This window comes from Octopus sinensis, linkage group LG1 (assembly GCF_006345805.1).
Source record: "Octopus sinensis linkage group LG1, ASM634580v1, whole genome shotgun sequence".
Lineage (NCBI taxonomy): Eukaryota > Metazoa > Mollusca > Cephalopoda > Octopoda > Octopodidae > Octopus > Octopus sinensis.
This window is the reverse complement of record NC_042997.1, coordinates 170,183,207-170,206,981: the sequence shown is the minus strand read 5'-3', so window position 1 is coordinate 170,206,981 and position 23,775 is coordinate 170,183,207. Positions and strand designations below refer to the sequence as shown.

The following is a 23,775-nucleotide window of genomic DNA, read 5'->3' as shown; positions in this document are numbered from 1 at the left end:
ACATAAAAGTGCTCATTACACTCTTGAAGTGGTTGACGTTAGGAAGGGCATCCAGCCATAGAATCCATACCAAATCAGACTGGAGTCTGGTTCAGCCTCCCAGCTTGCCATCCCTGCTCAAACTGTCCAACCCATGCCAGCATGAACAACAGACATTAAATAACGATGTGTATATATATATATATATATATCGTCCAACCCATGCTAGCATGGAAAACGGACGCTAAACGATGATGATGATGATGATGATGATATATAAATATATATACACACACACACACACGTATATATATGTACATATGATGGGCTTCTACACAGTTTCCATCTACCAAATTCACTCGCAAGACATTGAGCAACCTGTGGCCATGGTAAAAGATACTTGCCCAATGTGCCGTGCAATGGGGTTGAACTCAAAACAATATGGCTGCAAAGTGAACTTCTTAACCACACAGCCATGCTTGTACAGGAATACTTTAGTTGTTGTTCAGAGACTCTATGACCAAAAGCATTCTAGCTGTTATTATTCTGTCGTTTTAGGAATAACTAGGACTAAGTTATCAATAATGTGTCCCTCTCCTTTTAGGTATAATCTAAGGGAGATTTGTCTATTATTTCATGCTAAGCAAGCGTAAAGAACCATTTTGGTATTATATGCAAAGTTCTATAAGAACTTGTAATGATGTAATATTGTTCCTTCAGACTAACATTACACAACCAGCATGTTTTCTCATCACCAGGCATAAATCCACCTCCCTCAATACTACTCCCCATTGCTACTGGTGCCATGTAAAAAGGAGCCAGTCACTCGGTAAAGTGGTTGACACTTGAAAGGGCATCCAGTTCTAGAATCCATGCCAAAGCAAACAGTAGAGTTTGGTGCAATCTTCTGACTTGCCAGCGTCTGTGAAACTGTCCAACTTATGTCAACATGGAAAGAGAACATTAAATGACGATGACAATGAAGAGGACAAATGAAAGAATGATATTTCAATGCTGAGGTTTTATGATTTTGAATTTTATTATTTTTTTTTTCTATGGCAATAGTTTCTTATTTCTTTACTGCCCACAAGGGGCTACACACAGAAGGGACAAACAGGGACAGACAAATGGATTAAGTCTATTATATCAACCCCAGTGCGTAACTGGTACTTATTTAATCAACCCCGAAAGGATGAAAGGTAAAGTCGACCTCGGCAGAATTTGAACACAGAACGTAGCGGCAGACAAAATACCTATTTCTTTACTACCCACAAGGGGCTACACACAGAGAGGACAAACAAGGACAGAAACAGATTAAGTCGATTATATTGCCCCCAGTGCGAAACTGGTACTTAATTTATCGACCCCGAAAGGATGAAAGGCAAAATCGTCCTCAGCGGAATTTGAACTCAGAACGTAACGACAGACGAAATACAGCTACGCATTTCGCCCGGCATGCTATCGTTTCTGCCAGCTCACCACCTTATGCAATAGTTTCTATTAGATACTGGCTTGGTCTTTAGACAAACACTTTTTTTTTCATGTGGGTTTTTAGTTACTTCATTGGTTACAAATTTCATTGTCAGTGATAGAATCACCTAACTGAGAGATTCATTTCAGGGACAGTGATAAGACAAAGGATATGTAATGTATTAATTTAGAGACAATTAACTACATAACTCTTGTATATAAAAAATGTATTTGGTAAAGGCACTATGAATATAATATTATAAACTTATATTTTTTTGTGTAGCCATAAAGACTTGCTGATATTTACATTAGAAATATGCTTTAGAAATACCTATAAAATTACAAATAAGTAAATATATTTCACATACATTATATAACATACGTAAAGTTGTTCTTGAGAATTTCAAAAAATGTAGGTCACTAGAACTGGTTAGGGAACTTTTGAAATGAAATTATCAGCTTTTCTTTCTTCCAACATCAGGTAACAAAATGACATTTCAATGCAGTGATCATTGTATTTGTTCTTTTGAATTTTTTTTCTTCTTTTATTGCACTGCAGTAAATTTATATTTTATACCACAATACAAATATTTTCTCAAGCGTGAGAATTTTATATCTTTTCTATAAATGACAGTTGTCAGTATAGAAGGAGACATTTAACTATGATTTAAAGCAGTAGTATGTAATGATCTGTAAACCATTGAGTCACTAGGACATCTATCACTGAAGGTGTTACCTTCATGTAAGGACTGTACAGAAGATACAGAAAGGTAGCTTCCTTTATATTAGCTTTATTAGCAATCTAAACTTTTTATTTTGGCCTCAGGCCCCAGACCATGCAGAGCACTCCAAATTCCATTTCCAAGACCAGCTTTTTTGCCAAACTGCTAAGTTACAGAGAAGTAAACACAACATCACCAGTTGTCAAGCAGTGATGGGGAACAAACACACACACACACACACACACATATACAATGGACTTCTTTCAAGGATAGCCCAAAGTGACAGCATATCATCATTGAGGGAATGGATAAGATAGAAAATAATAGATATCAAGAGGCAAAAATCAGACGCCAAAGATGCAAAGTGCAACTGATACTTCCTCGCCAACCCTCTCCTGTGATAAATGCCCCCAGGCCCCTCTATTCCACCTTTGACCTGAACAGTCACCTCAGGCACTAGCAGGATGAAGAGGTTCAATCACTCACTACAGATTAACTTCTTGGATACAAGTTAATGCTGCCACAAACAAAACATTTTTTGGGGGATACCATGTAATCAGCACACAGTTATGGAGGTGAAATGGGTGATGTGCAAGTATTCATGTGAATACGGGAGCCAAAATCAGTTTGTTTCCCAAGACATAGAAACAGAAAACATGATCATCAATAAAGATGAAACCCACCTGCCAATTTGTTCCAATAATTGCACAGATCTCAAGAAGCTTGGATGCTATGTTACTGACAATAAGAAAGAATGCTTAGCGGTATTTCATCTGCCACTATGTTCTGAGTTCAAATTCCGCTGAGGTCAACTTTGTCTTTCATCCTTTCAGGGTCGATAATTTAAGTACCAGTTACGCACTGAGGTCGATATAATCGACTTAATCCGTTTGTCCCCTCTGTGTGTAGCCCCTTGTGGGCAGTAAAGAAATAAGAAAGATAGTGAGTTCAATTCCAGGCAGTGCCTTGAATAAATAACAACATAACAACAATAACATCAACAAAATAATACCTTAGGAATGAGACCCCAGGTTGGGTTCAAAATTCTACCAGGACACCAATTATAAAAGTCTTGAAGTGGGTTATTGCTGTTACTGTACCCTTTCACCTCTGACTAAGGCATTAAAAAATAATTTCATATGATTCATCTATTCTTTACCAAAATCCCTGTAATAAAATATGTATTTCTTTACTACCCACAAGGGGCTAAACACAGAGGGGACAAACGAGGACAGACAAACGGATTAAGTCGATTATATCGACCCCAGTGCGTAACTGGTACTTATTTAATCGACTCCAAAAGGATGAAAGGCAAAGTCGACCTCGGCAGAATTTGAACTCAGAATGCAGCGGTGGACGAATTACCACAAAGCATTTTGCCCGGCATGCTAACAATTCTGCCAGCTCACCAGGAGAGTAAATCAGCCAAAACAGTGTGGTAACAACAAACAAGATGAGGACACATATCTGTCCAATGTAAATTATGTACAGAATTCCTCCTCTCTAAAATATAGAATTATAAGAAAGACTTCCTGACATGCAAGAGACTAGTCTTGAGTCCTTTTAATAAACTTCAAAACCTCTGGCAATAAAAGATTTCAGCTAACAAGGCTGGCCTTCTCCAAGTGCATGTGCAGAAAGCATTCTCCTCTAAGAGTCCAAAACTGTACAATGAAGAATGAGCCCCAAGTACATCTTGATGGCATAGATACCAGACATCTCATGAGAGCTCAAAGCATTTTATAAGTTATATAAGGATTAAGTTATTCCCTTCCTTCTACCAGTTATAAAAGTCTTGAACTGGGTTATTGGTATTACTGTACCCTTTCACCTCTGACTAAGATATTAAAAAAATAATTTCATATGATTCATCTATTCTTTACCATAATCCCTGTAATAAAATGTTAAACCAACTTAGGACTTATATTTATCGTTTTTCTCTTCAATTGGCTGGATTAAAAACACTTTCATGATTGAGCGGTACTTTAAAATGACAATTAATGAATAGGTTTATATTTGATAAGGCATTAAAGATGAAGAAGCATGGAAACTAGGATTTTGTGATATTCAGACTTTCTCTAAGTAGTACAAGAATTGTAGGATTTTGTGATATTCAGACTTTCTCTAAGTAGATAAGAATTGAAACTAGTTCTTATTCTCAACACACAAACATTGACCTCTTATTTTATGCCGTTTATGTATACATATAAATGTGTTGTGTACCTGTGTGAGTGTGTGTATACACTACACTACACTACACTACACTACATTGCATTACATTTACATTACATTACATTACATATTGTGTCATTCCATAAATAATGCAGTTTTTTCAGTTGCATTGCATGAACTAAATGACAGAGGGGTGTGGGATAAACAACCTGCATCAACTTGCTATCAAAGCAGGTAGTAATCCTGCCTTGTCCTTAGACTTAGTGCAAGTTTTGAACAGTGCAGTTCGATTTTAAGTTATTTTTTTCAAAGCTATAATATAAGTGACAATGGAGCATATTCAGCATATTTTGCTTTATGAATTCAATAAAGGTAACAACACAACAGAAAGTATGAGGAATATTAATGCAGTATATGGGGATCAGACAATAAGCATAAGCCAGTGTCAACAGTGGTTCCAGAAACTGCAGCCTAGAACATGACCCTTGTCCTGGAAGATCTGTAGAGCTCGACGAGGACATCCTGCAAACCCTGGTGGAACAAAATTCTATTGTAACTGTTGAGGAACTAGCAGAGAAGCTTGAATTTGGTCATACAACACCTGCATGTCATCAGAAAAGTCAGCAAATTGGGTCAATGGGTTCCTCACAAACTTTACAAGCCTAATTGCTTGCAGAGTGTTGAATGTGTACTCTTCTTTGCTGTCACATCTCATGAATGAACCTCTTTTGGACTGAATAGTGAATGGTGGCAAGAAATAGGTTCTCTGGTGACAAGAAATAGATCTACTGTGAGCAGCTTAACTCAGCACTAGAAGAAAAACGACCATCTTTAGTTTCAAGAAGAAAGGTGTTCTTCCATCAGGATAATGCTCAGCCACATACAGCAAGGATGACATTCCAGAGGCTGGAGTAGTTTGAATGGGAAACAATGCCCCCCCCATCATATTCACTGAATATTGCTAAATCTGATTATCATTTAGTCTGCAGTCTTCAAAATTATTTGGACGGAAAAAATATGAATTCTGTAGACGAGATCATAACAGCACTGGAGGAGTATTTTTCATCACACACAAGTGAATTTTGGAAGAGGAGCCTTGCAAGTCTACCAGATAGATGGAAGAGCATTGTAGAAAATGAAGAAGAGTATATTTTAAATTAAAAAAGAACTTTGTTTATCATAATTTTGAAAAAAAAGAAGTATAAAAAACTACATTATTTATGGGATGACACAATATATATATATACACACACACACACACACGTGTATATATATATATGTGTATATATATATATGTGTGTGTGTGTGAGAGAGAGCCAGGAGAGAAATAATTCTTAGTGGTCAGTAGCCTGTATACTATATATGACTGGTGTTGTTTGTTTATACTACAGTAACTTAACAGTTCAGCCTAAGAGATTGGTAGAATAAGTACTGAGCTTGAAAAATAAAACATATATACTAGATTGATTAAATCCTTCAAAGCAGTCCCCCAATTTAGCTGCAGTCTAATGACTGAAACAAGTAAAAAGTGGCCCTTGTGTCGGTGGTACGTAAAAGCACCCACTACACTCTCGGAGTGGTTGGTGTTAGGAAGGGCATCCAGCTGTAGAAACACTGCCAGATCAGACTGGAGCCTGGTGCAACCTTCTGGCTTGCCAGCCCTCAGTCAAACCGTCTAACCCATGCCAGCATGGAAAACAGACATTAAACGATGATGATGATTCTACATATACAAGTATACATATATATTTTTTTCCTTTAATTGGCAGAAGTTGCAAAGTGACTCAAATATGTGTATGTGTTTGTGAATACATGTTTGTGTATGTGTCTGTGCACCTTTGGCAGTGCATAAGCACAGAGATAGAGCAGTTATATATTTGTATGACAGTACCTTTTTTTATTATTAAAATAACACCATTGAAATACTCTTTACGCCCACAACATGGAAATTACAAAAGAAAACTAGGTCACATTTCTTCTTTTATACAGCGGAAAGTGTCGGTGGAGAAGGAGGTACAACCCTTCAGTAAAGTTGTAGAGAGGTTAGTGAGTGTGGTTAGTATGACCCATATGAATGAGCCTACTCTCAGTATGCTCCCATACGTTGGGCAACATGGGCACTTGTGTTTTGTAGGTAACTTAGTCCTTGATCAGCAGGGTTCTTTGATTGACTCTATGTCAACCCTCCTCTCTGAGGATTATAGTATTTGTACAGGGTGTGGAAAAAAACAACTGCCACACATTTTACTTAACAAAAAAGTTCAAGGTGAATGTTATTCAAAAAAATATTTTAATAACAATAACATCAAGTGATGCGATGCAGAGTGTTTCATTTCAGGTAGTATTTCCACAATTGGTTGGTGTATAGCAGCCATCAAATCATTCATTGGTCAATGTTTGTAGACCATAGCTTTTGGGCAACCCCAGAGAAAATAACCACAAAGGTGAAATCATGTGAAAATGCAATATCCATATACATACGTGTATATATACATAGACACACACACACACACAATGCACTTCTTTTAGTTTCCATTCACCAAATCCACTCACAAGGCTTTGGTCGGCCCAAATGTGTGTATATATATATATAATCATCATCATTGCTTAATGTCCGTTTTCCATGTTGCCATAGACTGGACAGTGTGATAGGAGCTAGTCACACTCCAATTGTTTGTTTTGACATGGTTTCTATGGCTGGATGCCCTCTCTAATACCAATGTGTGTGTGTGTGTGTGTATACATACATACATATATATATCATCATCATCAACATTTAATGTCTGACTTCCATGTTGGCATGGGTTGGAAGGTTTGGCAAGAGCTAGCTAGGAGCTGTTTTGGGACAGTTTTTATAGCTGGATGCCCTTACTAACATCAACCACCTGAAAGAGTGGTCACCCAATTAACTTCCATAAGGAGTAAAACCTGCAAATGTAGGAATAAAGTGTTCATTACAGTTTATTAAATACAAGAATAAAACAGTTTAGTTTATTATATTCATTTTATCTCTTTTATTTCATAAATCCAAAAATGAAGATGTGGTGCTCCCAAGCACTTGGGTGGTCACCCAAGCTGCCAGTACCTTCAACCAACTTTTGTTGATTTAATTGGCAAACTCTTCCTTATATTGCTGGTCTTGTGGCTAAATTAGAAATTATTATCTTCATCACCATTATAATTATTATTATTATTATTATTATTGTCAGTGTTTGTAGAGGTGTACTTTCTAAAAGCGTATATGTATTCATGAGGATATTAAAAAGATGGAAATAGTTTATTTTTGGTAACTGTCTTAAATTTACATCCCAGCCCATTTTAAGGGCTGGCTATGGGTGTAGGGAAGGAGAACTAAGGAAGAGAAACAATATATAACTTTGTTAATTCCCATAGGAAAGAATGTAATAAAAATTTATTAATTTTTAATTGGATGGCATTCTTGGCCACCAGACTATATCCCTGCTCACCACCATCAGAGCATAGATGGTTGTTCACAAGTAAGAACCCTGTGAGTCGCTGTTCTTTCACCATGCTTCAGAGCAACACCTTTTCCATTTTGTCTGCTGGAACTATGATGGAGTCTGTCTTACAGGAAACTGTAGATTGCACTCCTTAATGTAAAGTTACTCCATATATATATATAATATATATATATATATATATATGGCGGTGCCCCAGCAATGGCGGTGCCTCAGCATGGCCACAGCTCATTAGCTGAAACTGGAAAAATCAAAATCAAAATCATATATATAGATAGATATATATCATCAATATATATACATATATATATATATATATATATATATATATATATATGTATAACAAAAAAATTTAAATGGCCAGTTAATGACTGATGCATGTTTGATTTACCCTCAACTGAAAAAAGATGAAAACCCAAGCGAGAAAATAACAAAATTAGAATAAACTTATTAAAAAAGAAATAAAGGAAACAACTGGTGAAGATTTAAGAGAATGGTGTGCTTGCATCATACATGTGTGTGTACAAACAGTGTATCAGTGTGGGCAACGTCCTTTAAGTATTGGGTAATTACAACAAGTAAACAGCTTTTATTCCAATGATAACAATATATCTGGTAGAAAGCCAGCAGACAGGTTTCTATACTGAACAAGTATACCCAACAATATTGTTTTATGTCTTCTTGTCAAATATGGAATAATAATAATAATAATAATAATAATAATAATAATAATAATAATAACGATGATGATGATAATGATAACACTAGTGGAATGTCATTAGAATGTTGGCTTGTGCTTTTTTACTTCAACCATAACATGATGAATATTGATAAGTTCATTGCGGATCTGTAAATTACGCAGTGGGCCTTGGCTTAAAACCTTCTGGAAACGATGATAATATTGGACCAGCTGTGTGAGAGCACCCTGAAAATAACAAAAAATGAAAATATGAAAATCAAAATGATACAGACATTATAAGCACTGGCCTGGAATCTAAAAGAGTAGCAGACCTATTAATATGATTCAAACCATGCATCTGTCACTTACTAGGCATTTAAAAATCTATATAAGCTTGGCTGTGTGGCTAAGAAGGTTACCTTGGAACCATGCTGATAGAGGTCAGTCCCACTATATGGATGTTGTTGGCTAATGTTCTAATTTATAACCATATGTCAACCAACAACTGGTAAATCAAAATGGTAGGCAGAAACTGAAGAAGCCAGCCAGTGTGTTGTGTGTATTTATTATAAAACAATGACATAATTACAGCCTTTGGCTATAGTAGTGGCATAACTAATACTCTTTACTCTTTTACTTGTTTCAGTCATTTGACTGCGGCCATGCTGCAGCACCACCTTTAATCGAGCAACTCAACCCTGGGACTTATTCTTTTGTAAGCCCAGTACTTATTCTATCGGTCTCTTTTGCCGAACCGCTAAGTGACAGGGACGTAAACACACCAGCATCGGTTGTCAAGCAATGCTAGGGGGACAAACACAGACACACAAACACACATATATATATACATATATACGACAGGCTTCTTTCAGTTTCCGTCTACCAAATCCACTCACAAGGCATTGGTCGGCCCGGGGCTATAGCAGAAGACACTTGCCCAAGATGCCATGCAGTGGGACTGAACCCGGAACCATGTGGTTGGTGAGCAAGCTATTTACCACACAGCGACTCCTAATAGGGGAACAAAGGGAATGTTTACTCCCATCGAGCACATTTTTCAAAATTAGCACCTGTTCAACAATTGAGAAAGGAGTTAAAAATTGTTTGGCAAGTATCGCAGTGCCTTTTATATGCTCACTATTCTTAACTTAAGAACTTGGCCATGCCTCTGGGCTACAGGCATAGTTATTTGGTTTCAGATTTCTCACTGTAACCAGATGGGGCCTGGGTTTGATCTCATTCCATTGCATAACCCTTTGGACACGTGTCCTACTACAGTCTTGGGTTGACCAATACTTTGTGAGTGGAATTTGTTTGATATAAACTGTGTTAAATCATAGTATCATCGTTATTTTATGTTTGTTTTCCATGCTAGCATGGGTTAGAGGAGTTGTCATACTTCCAGTCTGTTAATATTTTGAGTCACTATTCTCTTGGACAGTCAGAAGACCATGTCTCACTTCCACATTTCATTTTCAGTGGGGTCTCAACAACTGGATGTCCCTTTTAACACCAAACAGAGTATATTGGGTGTATTTTATTATGGAAAGACTGAAGTCTTCTTTGTGTGTTCCCCAGTCATCCAAGGAAACATGATTGAAAGGGTAAACAGAAAAGTAAAGAGAGAGAGCCAGGGCAAGAGGATGACGGAAAGGAAGTGTGTATATGATGGGAGAAACAGAATAATAGAGGTTAGATGATAATAAAGATAGGAGTTATACAGAGAGACAGTAATAGATAGTCACATGTTGATTTCTGCTAAGGAAGTTGAATAGAAAAACAGCATGAATGGAATAGTGGGGGAAGAGAGAGTGTGTGATGTTACTCTTGTCAGAAGTGCAGTGAACCAATGATTAGATCATTGGAAACTTGTAACCAATGACACTATTGTTTATAAATTGCAATATAAAATAAAATAGATAATCTAAAAGAATTGAAGAACCTAGTCGTAAAAGTGCTTAAATCACACAAAAAGCAATCTTACTGAGGCACATTTAGCAGTAGCTCTTCAATTCTGAAGCTTCTAATTCTCTTCAGGTCTTACAGAATTCATTTAACCCTTTCGTTACCAACCCGGCTCTGACTCTGAGTACAAATGTCTTGTTTTCATAAGTTTTGAATTAAAATCTTCCAGCAAACCTAAGTCACAATTTATGTTCCTAACACTAGATTAATGATAACTAAGTTATTTTACTAAATTCTTAGTTATATTTAAAGTAATTGAAAGAAACACTGAACATCTCAAAATAAATACAGTAATGAAAGGGTTAAATAAAGTTCCATAAATAAATAAATAAAACTGAAGAAAACAAAAACAAAAGAATGACTGCATTTATCTTTCAGTCATTGGGTTGCATCCATACTGGAGCATTGCCTTGAAGAGTTTAGTCAAACAAATCAGCCCAGTACTTACTATTTTTTAAAGTCTAGTACGTATTCTAGTAGTCTGCTTTTTCTGAGCTGCTATGTTACAAGTACATAAGCAAACTAACACCCACTGTCAATTGATGGTCATGCTGAACAAGCACTAAGACATGCATATATATTTATATAGAGCGGCTAACTGGCCTCCGTGCCGGTGGCGCGTAAGAGGCACCATTTGAACGTGATTGTTACCAGCATCGCCTTACTGGCACCTGTGCCGGTGGCATGTGTAAAAAGATTCAAGTGAGGTCGTTGCCAGTACTGCCTGACTGGCCCTCGTGCTGGTGCATGTAAAAGCTCCCACTACACTCTTGGAGTGGTTGGTGTTAGGAAGGGCGTCCAGCTGTAGAAACTCTGCCAGATCAAGATTGAAGCCTGGTGCAGCCATCTGGTTCGCTGGCCCTCAGTCAAATCATCCAACCCATGCTAGCATGGAAAGCGGATGTTAAACAATGATGATGATGATGATGATGATGATGATAGACATGTATACACCACAGGTTTCCACATAGTTTCTGTCTGCAAAATTCACTCACAAGGCATTAGCCAGTCTGGTGTCCACATGGACATTCTGTCTACTAATGTTTTCTTTTATTCCAAGTGGAATTGCTTTGCTTATGTCATGGCTCTCACAAGTGCTATTTAAATTACAATAGCTACAGATTCAAAAAGTAAACTGCATTTCAGCTGTTGTATTTATTTACCTGCAATATTTGAGTACCATTCTTAAAGTTGGTGAAAGAACGCATCACATCTTGGTTTATAATCTCAATTGCCTTCTTCCAATCAGAATTAAACCCACGAACAATCTGCTGGACTCGTCCTGAAACAAATAAGAAACAAAAGGGATGCATTATTCAAACATCTACAGCTACCTAACTGATTTCATACTAGAAATATTGATTTAAACTAAATCCTTCAATAATTGGTGGAAACTTTTATCAAAACCTAATTTATTACTTTTAATGATTCTATTTGATTAGAATTTATGCTCTTCATAATATAACAGGTACTATTTATTTATTGACTTCAAAATGGTGAAAGATAAATTCTGTAGAATTTACCAAAGTCATAATGGCTACTCCAGTATCATCTTAAGTGAGGTGCTATGGGTGCTGCAGTTTCAAGGCCCATATGGATCATGCGCCACATATCCCAGAAAATTTATGGGTCCATGAAGTGGGGTTGGGATTTCCTCATATTTCAATGAAAGTAAGCTTCTACTTTTTCAATAAAGTATTCCTACCCATAATGGTGTCAGCCATAAATGACCAAGTCAACAATTATCCTCAATAACCAGGAATCCATGCAATAAACACCTCAGACATTCCCTACACCAGCTAAGTATTGACTGAATCTAATTCCATTGTGAAACATTAAGTCTAAATAGACAAACACAAACACAGGATTACACAGATATACATACACATATATATATTGGGTTGGCAACTAAGATCCTGCTGTTTTTTTTTAATTTATTGCATTTTTAAATTTTGGAATCTATTTTTTATGAGAATTCTATTTTTGAATCATTTTGGAATCTATTTTGCCTTTTTTTTTCTAGTTAATTTTAGTTAATTTTTGTTTATTTTCAGATCATTAAAATGGAATGTCAAATTAAGAAAAACGAGCATTTTTGACACCTCCTTGTTTTTGCTTTTAATCAAGGTTTTAGAACAAAAAGCTGCTCGCAACATTTGTGCTGTGTATGGAGAGGGTGCCATAGCTGAAAGAATCACTTGTGATTGGTATGCCAAGTTCAAAAATGGAAATTTTGACCTCAAAGACACACTTCGTTCTGGCCGTCCAGTTGAGTTCAATGAAGAGCGATTAAACCAACTTTTGCACGAAAATTCTCATCAAACAACAAGGGAACTGGTAGAGAAAATGAAATGCTCCCACACTGCTATAGAGAAGCATCTTCACTCAATGGGAAAGGTTCAGGAGCATGGGTTCCGCATGCTTTAAGTGACAAAAACAAAAATCAATGAGCCACAATCTCTGCTAGTTTGCTTGCTCATCACTGCTCAACTCATGGACACAAGCAACGATTTCTTTACCGAATCACTACTGGCGATGTAAATTGGTGCCTGTACATCAGTATGAAGCAGCGTAGGAAATGGCTTAGCCTCGGTAAGCAAGATCTTCATCCGCGTAAAACAATGTTGTGCATATGGTGGGACTTGGAATTACAAATTGCTTGAACGGAACCAAACAGTCAACGCAGAACTCTATGTTCAACAGATGGAACAACTCACCACAGCTATTCAAGAGAAAAGACCTAATCGTCAGCATTGAGTTCTTCTGTTGCACAACAATGCCCACCCTCATATTGCCAATATGACCAAGGAAGCCATTCAAACACATGGCTGGAAAGTGCTGCCACACCCACCATACTCTCCTGATTTAGAACCAATGAATTTCCACCTCTTTTGATCTCTTTCAAATGCTATGAGTGAAGTTTCGTTCAATACTGATGCAGAATTGAGAGCTTGGTTGGATCAATTTTTCGAGTTGAAATCGGGTGATTTCTACCAACGGGGTATTGAAAATCTTGTTGAACATTGGGAAGAAGTTGTAAACAACAAGGGTGAATACATTATTGATTAATTAGTTATTATTTTTTATCAAACCTTTTAAAAAATTTAAATTTAAAAAAACGGCAGGAACTTAGTTGCCAATCCAATACATACACAAACAATAAGAATACAAAATAATAGGTAAAAAGTGTTGGAGGTACTAACTTTCTTCATTCTTCAAGGCATCTAAGTTTCCTTTTTCAATTATCACTTCACATTCTTTTACAAAACTAACCATACCACCAAAATGAGGTGCAAGAACTTCTTCAATGAACTCTTGTGTTCGAGCGGAGAGCAACTCTTGGAAACTTTCACATTCTTTTGAATCCTCAGTACGTTCCTATAAAATTGGTAGAAAACATGCTTGTTCATTTGGATAATTAATAAAATGTTAGAACAGATTTTAAACTCTCCCCTTTTTTTTTCACATATATTAGCATCAGTACAAAAACTTTCACAAATTTTCTTTGCATATTATTGATGAGAGGAAATAGCTTTTACAATTTTCCAATTATTAGTTACCCAATAAAGCAGATTTAATCTTTTGAGATGAAACTAACTGAGAATTCTTCTATTCTGAAGATTAAACTGTTTTTATGAGATGGCTGTATATTGGCAGAATCAGTAGGAGAGTGGACAAAATAGCTGACAATATTCAGTTTTGTCTCTTTGTGTTCTAAGTTCTAAACCAATGAGGTCTACTTTGTCTTTCATGCTTTCATGTACTGAGGCTGTTTAAATCAACTATACTCACTACATGCTTGAAAGCAGTGCCCCAGCATGACATCAGTTCAATTACTAAAGCCATTGAAAAGAATAAAAGAACACAAAACAAATAAGAGTGTTAGTGTTTGAAATGCTATAAAAAAATATTTCTGAATCATGATAGACAAAGCATCATCATCACCACCATCTTTTAACGTCCATCTATCATGTTGGCATCAATAGGATGCTTTGATAGAATCCAACAAGTCCAAAGACTGCATCATGATCCAATGTCTGTTTTGGGAAGGTTACTTTGTTTGGATGCTCTTCCTAACATCAACCACTTTACTGGACACTTTTTCATGGCACTAGTGAAGCTACCTACCATACGGCTCACAATATCTTAAAGAGGTCAACCATTTCTTCTTTCAAGCCGTCAGCCCAGTTGTCTTATAAAACTTAAGAATATCTTCTGTATTTCGATTTTACAAAAGTTTGGGTATTAAGAATCACTTACCATAATAACATTAAGCATCATGTCGTAGTTATTGATGAGGAATACAAGCTGCTCCTTACGCTGAGGAAATTCAGCTGCCATTTTCAGGACAAAGTTTTCTACTTCAATTTGAAGCTGACCTAACAGCTGATGCACCTTTTCATCGGGATATGACTGGTTGATGCCCACGATGGCAGCTGAAAATTCAGCATACCGACGTGTGATCTAGAAACAAAATGATAAAATATGAAATAATGTAGACTGAAAACTTAGGGGTTGCTTTTTGTAAAAAAAAAAAAGTTGAAGTCCCCCTAAAAAAGTATTGTTAAAATGTTTAAGTTGCAGAAAATATAAAAGAAGTTGCTAACCTATCATTTGGGATATCCCAGAAACAGCTGTAAGACATCCAATAATTAATTGTTTACCTCAAATTCACCTTACTCTAATTAAATATTCTAAATGACTTGAGATACTCATCCCACTTTGGTTTTTGTTGTCCTTTTTCCTCTAATATATATATATATATATATATATATATGTGTATACGTGAGGTGGTGCTGAAAAGTTCCTGGCTTTGAGTAAAAGAAAATACAGGAGGATCAGTTAATTACGATTTTATTCCACATATTCCCTTCTCTGATCCACAAACTTATTGCAACGGTCCTTCAGTTTTTCTAAGTCTTGGATGTCTTGCAAACAACTTGCACATGCAAGTGCTACCAGTTAAAAGCTCCGTATATCGGAAGCTAGCAAGTGTATGGGGTCATCAGGAGAGAATGCGCGCTGTTTCGGGGCCTACCTCTCGACGGCATCAATGCGCACTGGCCCCCCTCACTGATATGAGGCCCTGCTTGCTAGATCAGCTGGTTATGAAGAACTCAATATACTTCTAGCCATCGCTCATTGTCTCTTTTTAACCAAATCCAGTGGCTAGCCTTCTCCACTGTAGATTGGATATCAGTCATGGTGGTATTGACTTTACGATGAGTTAGGCCTAGTGATAACAACAGTCGTCTTGCTGTTGACTGCAAGATGAGGAACCGTTTTCATGATTGTGTTTTTGTGCTGTTGAAGGATACAAAATTGAGTTGTTAGAACTTGAAATGTTGGGCCTCCAACCAGGCCTTTCGCAATACCCTTAAAGCCAGGAACTTTTTAGCATCCCTCGTATATATCGCAGTTAGGGTAGTATGATTTATCTTTCAAGTTGATTATAAAAGAAACAATTTCAAAAATGAAGATGAAAACTTACATAATGGGGCCGGATATCAATTTGTCCAAGTTTCTGGGGATCACATTCTTTAACACTATGAATATTTAGTTCAAGTATATATTGGAATCTTGGCCACATTATGTCCTGAAGTGTTTGCCAGTACCTTCAATAAGAATGATGACAAAGACCATGATTATGATGATGATATAGAATGTCTTTGATATAGTTGTTGATGAAATATTATACAAGGTGTGAAGTAGTTAAACACAAAACATTTTCATTTAATATTGAGTTGTGGAAATCTACTTTGACAAGCTTCTCTATTTATCTGGTTTTTAATTCCAGCAATATGTTATACCTCTTGTTGTCAGACATCATATAACACTGAACAATTCATTAATAATAACTAAGAGTGGAGATCCTGGGGCATAATTATTGAAGAAAGGTAGAATTTAGAGTAATATTAGACTAGATTTTTACTGTTAATAATTCAGTACCTTGTTATACCAAGTTCAAACTCTACCAAGATCAATTTTACCACACTTTCCCCAGTACATTACAGGTAGTTATTTACTAACCCAGAAGAATGTGATAAAATATATATTAGCACTATATTTCTAGCTTTATATCCAATTAGTCATACTTGCATGGGTAAATTGGTTCAATAAAATAAAAAACTCTATTGCCAAGAGCTGAAAAGAAAGAAATAAACTTCTGGTATATGAAGACCATGATATAATTAGAATTCCTAGCTACTTTTTGGATGCAGGTTAGGATATATATATGTAACAGCAGTACCATCTCAGATATAAAAGCACTAGTCCACTGTGAGTTTTACTCGAGCTTTGTGAAGGGCCAGAAACCAAGTGGAGATGAAGAATTTCCTGGCCTTGCATTGGAAAACCAGTTTTTGAAATGCCGTTTTAAATGTTACATTAAAAATAACTAAATGCACCCTTTTTAAAGCCTAGCCAGGTTCATGAGCCCGGTTTCCCAGTTTCTATGGTGTATATGTTCCCCAGCTGGATAGGACGCCAGTCCATCGCAGCGTTACTCATTTTTTGCCAGCTGAGTGGACTGGAGCAACATGAAATGAAGTGTTTTGCTCATGAACACAATGCGTCGTCTGGTCCAGGAATCGAAACCACAATCTTACGATCATGGTGCTGACACCCTAACCACTAAGCCATGCGCTTCCACAAATGTTATATTAGGCTGCCATAAAAAGCTCATTAGAGATTGCAAGTCCTAGCATTTGTAATGACTTTGAGATTATTAATTGCATATTGCTTGCTGTTGACTGCAAGATGAGGAACTGATTTCATGATTGTGTTTTTGTGCTGTTGAAGGCTACAAAATTAAGACAACTTGTTGAATGTGTAATGTGACAACAAATAAAGTAAAAATGAAACCAACCTCTCCAGAGCAGGTACATTGCGTTTAAGCATGATGGTACGATAGCGATTAATGATATGGATGCAGAGAAAGATGGCAATAGAATCAAAGCAATCATTTGTGTAAACTTCCATATGTTTCTGGAAAGAGAAAATAAATAAATTCAAAATTACAATTAACAAAAAATAATCAATTAAAAAATTTAAAACATAAGACAGTACTTTTCAATTTTTGTTGTTTTTATTGGAAGTAGGATGAATTCTCTACATACTCAATCTCACAGAAATGGCAACTAAATCTCCCTCATATCAAACTTTACCGATTCAGAAAAAGGAAGGATATATTAAATACTGGCAGAGATACCCAGCTTTGTCCGTCACATGGAATTGAAAAACTAAACTTTTCTTTTATATTTTCTCTAATAAACTGGAATAGCTATGATTCGAATTTCATCAAAATTGCAGATTAAGAATTTTAATGAGGGTTCTTTCCTTCTTTACACACCCTAACAAAAATTCTAATCATGACTTATTTATCCCATATTTCTCATCTTTATGCCCAGATCCCAAAATCCAAATCTTATGAAACCTATTCAAAGATTGGTGGTTTTCACAGGATCTAGTGGGTATCAAGCAATATAAAATTGAGAATTTGTTTTTGATGAACTTGTTGCTAATTCATTGGTATATATATCATCATCATCATTTAACATCCATCTTCCACACTAGCATGGGTTGGACAGTTTGACAGGAGCTGGCAAGCCAGAGGACTGTACCAAGTTTTACTGTCTGCTTTGACATGGTTTCTACTAGGTGCTTTTTGATGTGGCACCAGCACTAGCAAGGTGACTGAGTAACTTCCAAGACCATGATCCCTCAACTGAGAGGGGTGGCTTTGTGTCAAGTGATGAGAGATTAAACTATGATAGAGGGACAGAAACAGATGTCTTGCTGTAGAGGAGAAGCATGGCTACCCCAGTGAGAGAGAGAGATAGTGGTTATGATCTAGGGTGTACTCCTAAGGTACAAGGAGGTGAATGTAAATGGAGTGGTAGAGAATTGGATAGTGGGTACAAGCAGGGAGTTCACATGAATGCAAAGGGGGAGAGGGAGGGAAAGGGAAATGTAGTGAGTGGTAATACACAAGTATATAGGGGAGCAACAGGGTAGCTTCCCTATATACTCAGAGAAGGACAGGAAAGAGAGAGTGATGACAGTGACATTGGGCTGCAGGAATGTGTGTGTGTGTGTGTGTGTGTGTGTGTGTGTGTGTGTGTGTGTGTGTGGTGTGTGTGCGTGTATTGTTAGTTAGTTAATTTTTTGGCTCAAAAAGCAAGGCCATGTAGGGGCAAAGGAGGTGACATAGGAATGTCCCAAATGATATGACACTATACTTGGGAGCACCTACCCAACTCTTGCAAGCATGGAAAATCAGGTGTGAAAATAATGACGGAAGTGGCAGTTATAAGAGGCTGAATTTGGAGCTAGATATTTTTCTGATTTGCGCAATTCTTTTCTCAAGCACATCATTTAGACATATCATACCATTTCAGTTCTTTCTATATTTCGATAGAATTATTTTATTTGGAAAGTCTTAAATCTTTCTTGGCAGACAGACTGCAGTATTTAAAGTCAATTATTTCCATAGAAATTGTATCACATGTAGAAAATGGACATATAAAAACTAAATACCTAAACAATATTATTGTTTAGCTCTAAGCTACACCTGATAACGTTACCCAATGATCAAAACTGTTCCAGCAATGATGATTGTCTTTGTTAGACATAATCTATCTAGGACTATATTATCCAATGTATCAATGTCCTTTTTCATAGATGGGCAGATAATAATTTCACTTCACTCATTGCAATAGACAGAGGCACCTTCGCTGGCTTGTGAAGTAACTAGTACATATATAACATAAATGTAGATAAAGAAAATGTTGAATGTGTAGAAATTAAATCAAGCAAGAGAAAACTAGCTACATACCAAAAACATTGATAGTGTTTTCCCCATGATGCTGTTGAAAAGTTCCTGAGCTGCTGTACTTCCAACCGATACCATGAAGAAGTCCACAACAAACAAATATTCTCGACAACAATTATCCATCAACGTGTAGTGCTGACTGCGAAACAGTTTTTCAAATGTATACTAAAGAAGATGGAAAGAAAAATAGAAATGTTATAAAATATATTTCTCTTGACAAGAAACACAAACACTGTAAAACAAATAATAATGAAGGTACACCTTTCCTATTCTTCTATCCTTTTCTCTCTTTCTCATATTCACCCTGTACTTTGACCTCACATCTCTCTCTCCCTCTCTTTCCAGATAGGAAAATCATATATTCATCCCTTCAGTAAGGCACCAGCTCTTGTCCTTGTATCATACTTTTATATCTCTCAATACTATACCCCACTCAGTTGAGGAGTCTTGGTAACTTCACCAGTACTTGGTGAAGTCTTGTGGGTATGTGGAAGCTTCTCCAATGCAGGTGCCACAAAAAAAGCACCCAGTACACTCTGTGAAGTGGTTCTTGCTATGAAGGACATCCAGCAGTAGAAACTATGCCAGAGCAGACGTTGGAGCTTGGTGCAGCTTTCTGGCTCATCAGTTCACATTGAACCACCCAACCCATGACAGAATAAAAAAAAGGATACTTAATGATGATGAAAATACAAATCAAAGTTTTTAGAAGTGAAGAGTGAATTAAACTGAATTAACTCCATGATGTTATTTATTTGAAGTATAAGGGTTAGAGGTAATATATAGGATCTAAATTGAAGTAGCTTCAATAAAGCAAATAATCTGTTCCTCAGCTCTTTGACTACAATCATAACTCTGTGTAATGGAAATAAATTACCAATTCTGACACAGAGTATAAACAGAAAGAACTTTTATGCAATTGTTTGACCAGTAGCAGGTAAATCTCATTGTCTTTATAATGGAACCACATTACATTTAACCCTTTAAACCCTAATAGAAAGTGTCAACCAGAATCAAGAGAGGGATCCCTCCAGGAGTGACAAATACCCTGATGAATGAATGAACTTACTGTATACAGTGCTCAGATGCACTACAACTCATCTGACAAGCAACCAAAACATTTTCAGTTGTCACAAGATATCTCAAGAGTTTTAAGCATTCAATCAGTTATCTTCGTAGGATATCCATAGTCAACAAGAACTATTCAAAGAAAGGAGACATTAATTATAGCTGGTACATACCCGGGTTTCATTTTTCTGAGCAGCATGTGGAACAATAACAGGAGCTTCAAGCTGAGTAGTTAGTACTTCCCCTCTATCTCCTACAGTGAACACCGTGGATCTGTTCTTTAAAGAAGGCTTTGAAGAGAAAAACCTTGTGAACGTTAAGGAGTCATTTTTGAATATATTTCAGTGACATGACAATGTGAAATGACTTACTTTCGAATATGGTACATCTTAAACTAATTACATTAATTAATATAAAACATAAAAGGCAGTGAATTGGCAATGTTGTTAGAGTGTTGGACAGAACACTTAGTGATATTTATCCTTACTCTGCAAATCTTGCTGAGGTCAACTTTACCTTCTATCCTTTTAAGGTTGATAAAAAAATTACTATTCAAGAGTGGTGGACAGACAAATTGCAAAAATGTTGGATCAGAAGCCCTGTAATATTTACTCTGATTCTTTACATTCTAAATTAAATTTCACCTAGGTACCTAAAAGACAAAAAAACCCAGCTCACCAACAAAACCTTAAAGTAGTGAGTATAGAAAATACTTGAAACAAATGCCAGCATTAATAAATAGTTGATAGCTTCCATTATCTAGGTGACCAAGTCAGTAGCAGAGGGGGACGTTCTGAGAGTGTAGTTGCTAGCATAAGAACAGGCTGGGAAAATTCAGAGAGCTCCTACCTCTGTTGGTAACTAAAGACCTCTCCCTCAAAGTGAAAGGCAGATTTGTATGATGCTTGTGTGTGAACAGTTATGCAACACAGCAGTGAAACATGGGCTGTAACTGCTGAGGATATGCGTTGACTTGAAAAAAATGAAGCTAGTATGCTTCACTGGATGTGCAAAGTCAGTGTGCATGTATGACAGAGTGAGCATCTTGAGAGAAAAGTTGGACATAAGAGGCATCAGATGGGGTGTGTAAGAGAGGCAACTGCACTGGTATGGCTATGTGATGGGTATAGATGAGGACAGCTGTGTGAAGAAGTGCCAATCTCTAACTGTGGAGAGAACCTGTGGAAGAGGTAGGCCCAGGAAGACATGGGACGAGGTGGTGAAGCATGATGTTTGAAATGTTGGGCCTCAGAGAGGCAATGACAAGTGATTGAGACCTTTGGTGATATGCTGTGCTTGAGAAGACTCGTCAAACCAAGTGAAATCATAGTCGTGGCTGATGCCGGTGTCACATGACTGGCACCCATGCTGGTGACACATAAAAAGCACCCATTACACTCTTGGAGTGGATGGCGATAGGAAGGGCATCCAGCTGTAGAAACTATGCCAAATTAGACTGGAACTTGATGTAGCTCTTCAACTTGCCAGTTCCAATCAAACCATTTACCCCATGCCAGCATGGAAGGCAGATGCTAAATGATGATGATGGTGTTAACAAGAATCAAGGGAGAGATCCCTCCAGCTGGAGTGACAAATACCCTGGTGAATGAATGTAGGAATATAAAATTTAGAAATATTGAAATTTAAGGATATCTTTCTTTGCTGTATCTTCAATTCCCATCAAGTCATCTTTGTCTGCAAGCTCTTCATACTGTAAAAGAAATGTAAGCAACACATTCAGTTAGAAATATTAACCTGTCATATGGTCACAAAATACCTTCTAAAATGGAATTCTAAAAATAGTCTAAACCATGTTTTTTCCTCCCCATCTTCTACAAGTGAGATCACTAATGAAGTCCTCCCCTTGAAAATATCATATGACTTGTGGATTAGCAGAGAGGGTAAACTAGATAAGAAAAGCTAAGTGATGTTCACTACAAACTGCCTGTTACATCACACATTACAAATAGTGTCATTACATGCAATAATCATCTATAGTCTTTGTTATTTAACCCTTTCGCATTCAAATTAATTTATCAAATATAATACTTATTTAAACACTTTTTAAAAAATTTATCATGTATTATCTTGTCTCATCATTATTTCAATGATATGATTGTTTACTTTTAAAATGACACTGTAGGGTAACCCTACAGTGTCATTCTAAAAATAAACAATGACATCATTAAAATCTTGAAGCTACAAATATTACATATTTGGCCAGTTTAAATGCTGAAGAGTTAAATGTTTATTAAAACACTGAGGCCAGAAGATAATGATCTTTAAAGATTAGGCACCTTTAAAAAGTCAATTTTGATAAAGTGATGGAGAATAATGTTGAAGTCTTGGTTTTACTCTCTGCAGCTGTAGTCTGCTTTACTGTATCTACTAGTTGATTCTTCTAAAAGTTATCAGAGAAATAAGTGATATGAAAAAAATGGAAATTAACTTCTAGTACAAAATATAATTACTTTATACACTGGCACTTGTACTGGTGGCACATGAAAAAACATTCAAGTGTGGTCGTTGCCAGTGCCGCTGGACTGGCTCCTGTGCAGGTGGCTCATAAAAAGCACCATTTGAGCATGGCCGTTGCCAGTATCGCCTGACTGGCCCTCGTGCCGGTGGTATATAAAAGCATCCACTACACTCTCGGAGTGGTTGGCATTAGGAAGGGCATCCAGCTGTGGAAACCCTGCCAGATCAGATTGGGGCCTGGTGCAGCCATCTGGTTTGCCAGACCTCAGTCAAATTGTCCAACCCATGCTAGCATGGAAAGCGGATGTTAAACGATGATGATGATGATAATGATGACATCATCATCATCATCATCATCATCGTTTAGCGTCCGTTTTCCATGCTAGCATGGGTTGGACGTTTCTACTGGGGTCTGTGAAGCCAGAAGGCTTCATCAGGCCCAGTCAAATCTGGCAGTGTTTCTATGGCTGGATGCCCTTCCTAACGCCAACCACTCCGTGAGTGTAGTGGGTGCTTTTTACGTGCCACCCGCACTGGTGCCAGACAGAGCTGGCAAACGGCCACGAACGGATGGTGCTTTTTATGTGCCACCGGCACGAGGGCCAGGCGAGGCTGGCAACGGACACGAAACGGGGCGGTGCTGGCAACGGTCGCGAAACGGAAAGTTCTCTTACATGCCACCGGCACTGGTAACACATCTGCAATTTCCATTGATCGATTTCATTGATCGATTTCGATTCTGATCCTCACTTGCCTCAACGGGTCTTCACAAGCAGAGTTTTGACATGCCACCGGCACTGGTAGCACATCCGCAATTTCCATTGATCGATTTCGATTCTGATCCTCACTTGCCTCATCACATCTTCACAAGTAGAGTTTTGTGTCCCAAGAAGGGAAGGTATGCATACGTAGGCTGGCTCCATCCCATGT

The 23,775-nt window shown here is 37.1% G+C and overlaps 1 protein-coding gene across 3 annotated transcripts in view; it reads right to left on the bottom strand.

The window, feature by feature from the left end:
- Positions 1–8,164: 8,164 nt before the first annotated feature.
- LOC115212840 (vacuolar protein sorting-associated protein 52 homolog) overlaps positions 8,165–23,775 on the bottom strand; it is a 32,372-nt gene continuing 16,761 nt past the window's right edge. The window contains exons 11-20 of one of the 3 annotated variants that reach the window (XM_036506931.1): positions 22,021–22,078; positions 20,541–20,674; positions 19,303–19,464; positions 17,335–17,453; positions 15,958–16,081; positions 14,727–14,930; positions 13,670–13,844; positions 11,630–11,748; positions 8,564–8,747; positions 8,165–8,533 (exon numbers count right to left, since the gene is read on the bottom strand). In XM_036506931.1, coding sequence (XP_036362824.1) covers positions 8,601–8,747; positions 11,630–11,748; positions 13,670–13,844; positions 14,727–14,930; positions 15,958–16,081; positions 17,335–17,453; positions 19,303–19,464; positions 20,541–20,674; positions 22,021–22,078 — 1,242 coding nt within the window. In that variant the 3' untranslated portion in view covers positions 8,165–8,533; positions 8,564–8,600. Of the gene's footprint in view, positions 8,748–11,629; positions 11,749–13,669; positions 13,845–14,726; positions 14,931–15,957; positions 16,082–17,334; positions 17,454–19,302; positions 19,465–20,540; positions 20,675–22,020; positions 22,079–23,775 lie in introns of all 3 variants that reach the window. The other 2 variants (XM_036506934.1, XM_036506926.1) reach the window with 2 other exon arrangements.